Source organism: Crocuta crocuta, unplaced genomic scaffold (genome assembly GCF_008692635.1).
Source record: "Crocuta crocuta isolate KB4526 unplaced genomic scaffold, BGI_CrCroc_1.0 scaffold944, whole genome shotgun sequence".
Lineage (NCBI taxonomy): Eukaryota > Metazoa > Chordata > Mammalia > Carnivora > Hyaenidae > Crocuta > Crocuta crocuta.
In genome coordinates this window covers 173,351-183,382 of record NW_027528243.1, presented here as the reverse complement: position 1 = coordinate 183,382, position 10,032 = coordinate 173,351, and the positions used below count along the sequence as shown (strand labels likewise).

The 10,032-nt window shown below is 48.4% G+C and overlaps 1 protein-coding gene and 1 long non-coding RNA gene across 4 annotated transcripts in view; one reads left to right on the top strand and one right to left on the bottom strand.

Moving 5' to 3' along the window:
• LOC144222551 (uncharacterized) overlaps positions 1-6,258 on the top strand; it is a 9,167-nt gene extending 2,909 nt beyond the window's left edge. For all 3 annotated transcript variants that reach the window (XR_013332427.1, XR_013332426.1, XR_013332425.1), the window contains one exon: positions 3,753-6,258. This is a non-coding gene — a long non-coding RNA (uncharacterized LOC144222551). The remainder of the gene's footprint in view (positions 1-3,752) is intronic.
• Positions 6,259-6,261: 3 nt separating this feature from the next.
• Positions 6,262-10,032, bottom strand: part of UPF3B (UPF3B regulator of nonsense mediated mRNA decay) — a 14,892-nt gene continuing 11,121 nt past the window's right edge. Inside the window, exons 10-11 of the mRNA XM_077753058.1 lie at positions 9,643-9,856; positions 6,262-7,295 (exon numbers count right to left, since the gene is read on the bottom strand). Coding sequence (XP_077609184.1) covers positions 7,146-7,295; positions 9,643-9,856 — 364 coding nt within the window. The 3' untranslated portion in view covers positions 6,262-7,145. The remainder of the gene's footprint in view (positions 7,296-9,642; positions 9,857-10,032) is intronic.

Sequence of the window (10,032 nt, the reverse complement as noted above, 5' to 3'; positions counted from 1 at the left end):
TGGTTTTTGTTCTCTCTCTCTCTCTCTCTCAAAAATAAACACTAGAAAAAAAAAAAAAGAAAACTATAGGGGCGCCTGGGTGACTCAGTCAGTTAAGCATCCAAATTTGGCTCAGGCCATGATTTCATGGTTTGTGAGTCTGAGCCCCACACAGGGCCCTCTGCTGTCAGTGCAGAGCCCGCTTCAGATCCTCTCTCTCTCTCTTTCTTAAAAACAACAACNGTCAGAGAGAGAGGGAGATACAGAATCCGAAGCAGTCTCCAGGCTCTGAGCTAGTTGTCAGCACAGAGCCCGACACAGGGCTCGAACCCACAAACCATGAGGTCATGACCTGAGCCGGTCGGATGCTTAACCGACTGAGCCACCCAGGCGCCCCCTCCATTGTCTTCTCAGTGCGGCAGCCAGAGAGATCTGGTTTTGTTTTTTTAAGTTAGTTTATTTATTTTGACAGAGACAGCATGAGTGGGCGAGGGGCAGAGAGCGAGGGAGAGAGAGAGGGAATCTCAAGCAGGCTCTGCGCTGCTCCTGCCCGCAGAGCCCAATGTGGGGCTCGAACCCACGAAGCCGTGATATCCTTACCTGAGCCGAAACCAAGAGTTGGACGCTTAACCGACTGAGCCCCCCAGGCGCCCCTCCAGTCAGATTTTCACCTAGCACTCAAACCGAAACTGCAGATCACTGGTGACTTCTCTGTTGCTAAATCCTAAATTAATCTCTCTGATAGGGTCTGATTTGACCTATCAACGTCTGAGTTGACTTCTCCTTGAACTACTTTGTTCACGTGGCTTCCAGGACAGTACACTTGCTTGATTTTCTTCCTATCTTTCTAACTGCTCATTCAGAACCTCTTTTTCTGGTTCTTTATCTCGCATCTAAATGCTCAAGTGCTCCAGACCTCTGTCCTGAGTCTCTTCTCTTCAATCTAGACTTACTCCTGTGGTGATCTCAATCCCATGGCTTCCCATGTCCTAAACTGATAGCCTCCTGTACCACCAGACAGACAGACACACACACAGACACACACACACACACACACACACACACACTTTTTCTTGCAGTTTTCCCCATCTCAATCCTTTCCTCATCCTTCCGGTGGCTTAAATAATCTTTGACTTTCACACCCCACATCTGGTCAGTCAGCAAATTCTGTGGGCTCTGCCTACAAAATATTTTCAGAATGTGATCGCTTCTGGCTACTTCCGTGGCCGCCATCTGGTCCAGGCAGCCATCCTTTCTCTACTAGATTCCTGCAATAGCTTAATGTCTCTTTGCCCTGCTTTCCCCTGTTTTGGTCTGTTTTCAACACCACAGCCAGAGCGATCCTTTTATTGTGAAATACTAAGTCTGATTATATCCCACCTCTGCTCAAAACTTTGCGCCGGTTCCCGGATCATTTGGAAGAAAAGCCCAAGTCCTAACTATGACCTCTAGGATCTTGGCCCTGTTAGCTCTCTGACTTCACTCCGTCCCTTTTGGCTGCTTTCCACCTTACTCACTCTAGTCCAGCCATTATGGCCTCTTTGCCATTCCTGAGCAGGCCAGGCACATTCCTGCCCCAGGGCCTTTTCACGTACTTTAAAAAAAATTTTTTTTTTAATGCTTTTTAATTTATTTCTGAGAGAGAGCATGAGCAGGGGAGGGTGAGAGAGAGAGGGAGACACAGAATTGGAAACAGGCTCCAGGCTCTTGAGCTGGCTGTCAGCACAGAGCCCGATGCGGGGCTCGAACTCAGGAACTGTGAGATCATGATCTGAGCCGAAGTCAGACGCTCAACCAACTGAGCCACCCAGGTGCCCCTTCACATACTTTTTCCTTTGGAGGCTTCCACCTCATGTCTCAGGTCTTTACTCAGAGTCACCTTCTCATTTAGGCCTTTCAAGCCCCAACCGTGAACATCATATTACCTTNCAGGCATCTGTGACTTTTTTTTTTTAAGAAACTCTGTTGTAATTTTTTAAAGTTTTTTTGAGAGACTGTGTGAGTGAGTGGGGGAGGGGCAGAGAAGAGAGAGAAGCAGAGAGATAGGGAGGAGAGAGAACCCCAAACTGGGCTCTGCCTTGACAGTGCGGAGCCCCATGTAGGGCTCAAGTTCACACTCACAAACTGTGAGATCATGACCTAAGCCAAAATCAAGAGTCAGATGCTTAACTGACCAGCCACCCAGATGCCCGCACCTGTCACTTACTTTTTAAGTAATCTCTGCACTCAATGTGGGGCTCCAACTTACAACCCCGAGATCAAGAGTCACACGCTCTGCTGACCCAGCCAGCTAGGCGCCCCTGCACCTGTCACTTTCCGGCAGTACTTATCTGCTTGTTTTATTTACTTTCTCCACTTGAATGTCAGCTCCATGGTACATGGTGTGTGCTTAAGAAATAGTGAACGAATGAATAAATGATAGCAACCTGAGCTGAGGGCAGCGAACGGATAGAGAGGAGGGAGATGGATCGGACACACCATCCAGTGATTGGCTATAGGGAGTGAGGACGGAGTCAAGTATGACCCTCAGTGCTGGGGGGATGGGCGGTTGACACCCTCTACAAACAGCAGGGCAGGAGGAAACTGAGTTCGGTTCGGGACCAGAGACACTTGTGGGGCGTCTGGGCACAGAGGTCTAGTAGGCGGCTGGATCTGAGATGAGGGGGGTGGGCAGGGCTAGAGATACGGAAGAGAACCTCAAAGTCTGGAAACATAGATACTACACCCTGTATTACACTAGTAAGGGACTATGATGTGTTTACCCACGTCTCCACAGAAGCTTCGTTAAGTATTTGGTGAATGAGGGGCGCCTGGGTGGCTCAGTCGGTTAAGGGTCCGACTTCGGCTCAGGTCATGATCTCACGGTTCGTGGGTTCGAGCCCCGCATCAGGCTCTGTGCTGACAGCTAGGTCAGAGCCTGGAGTCTGCTTCAGATTCTGTATCTCCCTCTCTCTCTGACCCTCCCCTGCTCACGCTGTCTCTCTCTCTCTCTCTCTCTCAGAAATAAATAAAACATTAAAAATAAAATAAAATATTTTATTAAAAATAAAATATTTGGTGAATGAATGAGCTATGTGAGATTTCTCAGGATGGTTAATCCTATGTATGTAGCTGTCAGTATATACTTCCCAAGAATTCACCAAATGCGAACCTATCTTTGCTACCTTGCCTTCCTTAATAAGGACATAAGTGGTCATCATAGACTTCTGTGGTGTAGCAGACAGCCCCAGAGACTGTAAAGAACCTTCTGGGAAGGCCCCATAAAAACATAAAACATAGCAGAGTTTCTATACACCGACAGAAGGCTACAAAACCATTAACCTTTCTTTTATGGACTTAAAGACAGCATTGTGAATACCATGGAGAGCTAAGTCTCCATTTACAGTCAGAGTTCAAGGACTACCTCATGACTACCTTGGTAGGCCTGCTGGCGAGAGGGAGTGTGGTTCCCGATTTTGAGGACCCGCTCGTCACCGCCCTGGAAATACCTATTCCCACTGCCCTCACCCCTTGAATTTTTCCTGCTCACCTCCCTTAGTATCACTTCTCTCCAGCGGAGCAGCACAGTCCCCATGGCTATCAATATCGAGGGCAGGGACCTTGTTCACTACCGTAATCTTGGTGGCAGCCTATACGAGGTGTTCCATGAACCTTTAGATATCTGAGCCGTCTCCATCCTGTCGTTATTTCCGAACAGGTCAAACCTTAGCCTGAAGTAGGCAAAAATGGAATGGATGTTTGTTGTTCTCCTGTTTACAGCAGTTTGTTTTCAGGAGGAGCATTAACTCATGAGTTACGAGGAAGTGGTCCTCACCGCCTTCTTCCTGACCCAAGAGAGCGACGGGGCCCGACCAGAGGAAGCAACGCGCGCTGTGGGAAAGGACATCAAGATGGATTTGAAAAGTAGCTTATTAGCAGGAGGGAGGGCCCTCCCGTCGCCTCACCAGTTGGTCTGGCTTAGGGGTTCTCTCCAGCAGCACTCGGCAGCTTGGGGGCAGGACCCTCCCACACCCGGCCACGCCATCTTAGCCCTCCTCACGCGGTGCGTTGTGCTCTGGTTCTTTCTAGCTGTTTCTTCCTACCACTGGGCCATGGTTTCTCGAGGACAAGGACTTGAGTCCTTAGCCCCCAGGGCCTGGCACACAGTCAGTGATTCGTAAATGTTTGCAAAAATGACGACATAAGTGAAGACATTTAAGGGGCGTAGGAAAGTGTGGTTTACCAAGTCGGACTGGCTAGGCAAGTGAAGGGGGAGGTGCTGAGGTGAAAATGGCCTCCAGAGGCCTGGCCGCCGGCCCCAGGCTGGGTAAGGAGGCAAGCGATGCCGACTTTGGACTGATGGTCGCGGTGTACCGCTCCTCCTAAGGCCAGCTCGACCCTCTGCCGCCCCGTTTTCACCTGCTTTCTCAGGAAACCTGCACGATTGACGATCACTTCCCCTGGTCTTCATCCTTTCTCGGGGCTTTCGTTTTGGCTTCTAAACATGCTTTTTAGTAGTTCTCATATTTAAAATAATCCTTCAGGGGCGCCTGGGTGGCTCAGTCAGTTAAGCATCTGACTTCGGCTCAGGTCATGATCTCGCAGTTTATGGGTTTGAGCCCCGCAACGGGCTCTGTGCTGACAGCTCAGAGCTCAAGAGCCTAGAGCCTGTTTCGGATTCTGTCTCTCTCTCTCTCTCGAAAATAAACATTAAAAAATTTTAAAATAAAAGAATCCTTCATGGGGGTGCCTGGGTAGCTCAGGAGGTTAAGCGTCCGACTCTTGATCTCAGGGTTGTGAGTACAAGCCCTGTGGTGGGTTCTATGCTGGGCATAGAGCCTACTTAAAACTGCCAAACTCCTCTCTATGTGGTTTCCATTCTCAGCCATCTGGCTCTCATTCCCTTTAATTCCAGGTCACCAATGATTTGTGTCACTGAATCCCACGGCCTTTTTTTCAGGCATCACACTTGACCCTCCAGCAGCATCCAACACTAATGGCCACTTCCCTCTCCTTCACTCTTTTCTCTTGGGTTAGGTAATACCAGAGTCTTCTGGTTTTTCACCTCCCCTCTGGCTACTCCTTTTCTGTCTTTGTATATATTTAAAAAAATTTTTTTTTATGTTTTTATTTATTTCTGAGAGATACAGCGTGAGCAGGGGAGGGTCAGAAAGAGAAGGAGACACAGAATCTGAAGCAGGCTCCAGGCTCTGAGCTGGCTGTCAGCACAGAGCCCGATGTGGGGCTCGAACCCACGAACCATGAGAACATGACCTGAGTCGAAGTCGGACACTCAACCGACTGAGCCACTCAGGTGCCCCTCTTTGTAGATATTTTTAATGTTTATTTTTTATTTGGGTGAGAGAGCGAGTGGGGAGGGGCAGAGAGAGGCGAGGGGCACAGAGACTCCTAAGCAGGCTCTGCGCTGACAGCACAGAGCCCAACATGGGGCTCGAACTCATGAACAGCGAGATCTTGACCTGAGCTGAAGTTAGACGCTCAACCGCGTGAGCCACCCAGGTGCCCCATGTAGATACTTTTGCTTGCCTGTCACCTTAGGGTTCTTCAAGGCTGGGCCCTAGGTCTGCTTGTTCTTTCTTCACCATCTCTCCCGAAGTGACTAAATCTAGACCCATGGCTTCAGTGATCGCCTAAATTTCAAATCGGTGTCTCCGGCCCAGATCTCTTCCCTGAGCTCCAAGGTCCATTTATCCAACGGCCCCCATCTCCATTCCCTATGTGCCACCCACCCCTCACTGTAACACAGTTTCTGCCTCTTCAGTGCACCGGTGACCTCCATGCCGCCAAGCACCACGAGCGCCTTTCCTATCTTCCATCACCGCTACGTGGCACGGACCGCTGGCAGCTGCTCTCTCTGCCCTTCTCCCTGCCTGTATTTGGGTGCTTTCTCCCAGCTGAGGACCATTCTCTTTCGGCCACCTTCGATGGCTCCTCCTCTTTACCTGCTTCTTGGGAAACTGGTTTCTCAAAGCTGAGGAAAACCTAAACCAGTGAGTTCAGTAATGGCAGACCGCCGCCGCCTTAGGAGAAGCTGGTGGGATGAAAATTAAGCAGCGGCTCCAGGATGCCGTCCAGACATTTTGGTTCTTGAGGAGCGACGGTAGCGAACCACGACTTGACCTTGGCGGCCAAGACAAAGGCAGAATGCGAGTGAAGGCAGAAATGAGTGTTGCTCCTCCCCTTTCAAAATTCCTAGGATGCTAATTCAGGATCAAAAGCCTCATTTCTCAAAATTAATAGCTATGTACTAGTAAAGTTAATAAAAGACACTGAGCTTCATAGTTGAGTGATGTGGATATTTATTGACATCAATGCCAAACAAGCTAGGACTAAAGGTAGCTATTGGACAGGAACAGAAATCGGTGCAGTTTCCTTCCCGGACAGGATATGCACTCAGATCATCGGACCTAAGATAAAACAAAGACTGGATTGTCAAGAACCAAACACGGGTTAAGTTTGACTCATTAATATCAAAATTGCTAAAGGCAAAACGGAGAAGTTTAAAAATATTCTTTGCGCTAAGCTCACAGAAGCAAATAAAAAACTAAAGCTAATCCTAAAACTTCAGGACGTAGGATATAGACACGACATCGTTACATTTTTGCACAGGCGAAACGGTGTCATACCCTTCACTGGCCTCGTACTACAATTACACGTTTGTGGCGTCTACGCTACACAAAGCCAACAGTTATCACCAACAGTGAGTGTGATTAGATCCGACCCAGACTTCACAGTGACTCTGTTCCACTCAAATGGAGACAGTCCAACCCGGGGTGTGACAGAGCCCTCTGAGTACAGAACCGGCTGCCCTATTAGCCCGGCTCTGTCATCCCTAGTGAGGCCCTCACTTGACACTTCCCGCCTGCAACCCGCCATGCGTGTCCTCTCCCTCATCTCTGACACTTTGAAAAGGACTTTGTAGGAACTGCATACAAAAAATGAAATTGTATTTCCAACCCGAACCTGCGATCAGGTTCCTGCTCGGACACAAAGATAAAAAAACAAACAAGAACAACAACAACATTACTCCTCTGCAGTGTACCCCACCAGCACAGCGATCCCCTTCCTCTGTCTCTATTCCTTTGCCCTGAAGGCACTTCTGGATTGCTTAATGCATGCTCTTTGGCTGCCTAGACAGTCAGGACACCTAAGGCCATTTGGACTTCTCACTCCTCGCCTCCTTCTTTCCTATGGCTAATACCACTTTCCTGCTTCTTTTCTATTCCCGAGTCTCCACACTTGGTGCTGTCGTCAGGCGGACAGAGTCGATTGCGGCTTCGGGCCCCCGGCTGGTAAAGCTGCATTGCTGGGCGATCCTAAAGCAAAATTAAATGTTAATGTCACAACATTGCTGCTCAGTATTCACAGGGGATTTTCAGAGTCACCGCTCGGGTATTGGCTTATACCCGAAACAACTCACACAGGACCAGATGTGAGGGCACGGTACGTGACAGTGTGGACGGTTAACTTGCTTCGAACCGCCCGCTTCCTTTCCCGTACCTCCAAAGANGGTGAACTGAATTAGCTTGAATTTTCTTTCCTTAGAAACCTCAGCCATTCCCTGTCTCTCCTCCCCATCTGTAAACAGGCTTTAACATTCACTACTGCATAGGAAAGTTTTAGGAGTAAAACAAAAATTAAAGCGTGCAAACTCTCGGGACGCCTGGGGGGCTCCGTCGGTGAAGCATCGGACTTGATTTCGGCTCAGGTCCTGATCTGGCGGTTTGTCAATTCTAGACCCAGAGTAGGCGGGCTGTCAGCGCAGAGCCTGCTTGGGATTCTCTCCCTCTCTCTCTCTCTCAAATAAATAAAAAACTTAAAGAAAACTTGGATGTATCGGCCCTTTTTGTTTTATTATTGTTTTTTCTTTAATGTTTTATTTATTTCTGAGAGAGAGACAGCATGAGCAGGGAAGGGTCAGACAGAGAGGGAGACACAGAATCTGAAGCAGGCTCCAGGCTCTGAGCTGGCTGTCAGCACAGAGCCTGATGCGGGGCTCAATCCCACTTACCGTGAGATCGTGACCTGACCCAAAGTCAGATGCTCAACTGACTGAACCACCCAGGCGCCCTAATATCGGCCCTTTTTAGAACTCAACAAAAAGTTACATGCGCCTTCCTTACCCTTTCTCCCTGGTGTCTAAAAGCTAGCCTTAAAGCATTATTTTCAACTGAACAATTCCAGCAAAATGTTCCAATATTTTTATAAGTTAAAATGTTAAACAGGTAAGACTCCGGCATAGTATCATCCACGTGGATGATAACTGACAATGACAAGTTAGAATCCGCCAAATATTTTTAAACCCATAAGTTCTCGTGACAAGATGAAACTTGCGGATGACCTAGAGGTTGCTGGGGTCCCTGACTCATTACTCTGAATGCCGGTGCATAAAGGGAAAGGATCAAGTGTGTATTTTGCCTTTCCTGGAAAAACTGAATTTCAGGCTACAAATGCTTAGAATACATGGATCAGGCTTACAATACCTGAACCTACTGATCGGTTGTTTTCAATTTTTTCACCTTGAGAAATTTTAAATCTATAGACATGTTGCAAAACCTGTATAATGAACACCAATACCCTTCTCCTGGATCCGCAATTATTAACATTTTGTCCTGTGCTTTTTCTGCCTCGAGTACACACGTACATACATTATCTGGCATTTGAGAGTACGTTGAACACGCCATGACCCTTCATCCTTAAATATTTCAGCCTGTGTATTCTAAGAACAAGGACATCCTATTCCACAACCGCAACACGACGGCCACTGATGGTTCATAACATGACACTAACGGGACACCCAGGTCTCACAGGTTTCCTGGGATCACACAGTGGGAAGTACACAACACCATCTATGAGGTACTCTTTTTTTTTCTTTTATGATTTTACTTTTAAGTAATCTCTATACCCAACACGGGGCTCAAACTCACAACCCCGAGCTCAAGAGTCGCGTGCTCTACCGGCCGAGCCACTCAGGCGCCCCTCTGCCTATGAAGTGTTCTTGCCAAAAATTGAGCCTGAATGTACTCAGGCCTGTGGGTGAGGGGCCGCCGGTTTTTATGAAAAGAGTCTGGCACACAGCCGTACTCACTCTTCATATTATCTACTGCTTTCCTACAGAGCTTAGTGGGTGTCATAGATACCATATGGCCCACAAGGCCTACAATATTTACCATCTGGCCCTGTACAGGGAAAAAATCTGCCGACCCCTGCCCTAGATATAACTACCAGGTTTCAAGGAAACATAGAAGACAGACAAACATGTTAAATGACACCACGGGGAGAGAGTTAGCCCATCCAACTTAGAGCTGACAGTTCCACAGGGCAAACTGGTCTTTGCAGCAAATAAATGGCAGGAAAACAAGGGGGGGGGATTGTTTAGATTAAAAGAGACCGAAGGATACAATACAATCTGCGGACCTTGTTTAGAGCCTATAAAGAAATTACTGGTGAGAATGATTGGNGGTAAGTGCTGGGGCTGGGGGACTGGTGTGTCGTGTCCGTCTCTGTTCTACTGTTGTGTACGTTTTGTCTACAAGAAGGTAATCAAAGGACCCAACCGAGACTGAAACAAAGCTCCCGAACGGCGAGCTGGCCTTTGCCTTTACGCGGGGGCAAGGGGAGAGCAAAGGTCCTCATGGGAAGAAACAGAACAAAAAGCAGCACCTTGTTTCTTATGCGATCTCTCTTAACCACTTCCTCTTTCTTTTCAGTCTTTTCGGAGCTGCCTACGGATTCGGTGCTTTCGGCCTTCTTTCCTTTGTCCCGAACCGCTTCTTTCTCTTTTTTCATCTCATCTTCCTTCCTNCGGTCGCGGTCGCGGTCCCGGTCGCGGTCCCTGTCCCGGTCCCGGTAGTCTCTGCCGCTCTCATCTTCGGGCCTGCGTGGGGAACAGATTTCAGATGGTGCCCCCAAACGCCACCTGCTCGCTTGCGTGCTTGCGCAGGGGCACTCGGGTTAGGATGCATTAGGACCAGCGACAACAAGTACGCATTTGGAGCAGGGTGAAAACAAACAAAGCGAGCATTTTGAAAACCAAGAACAAAACCCAAAGTA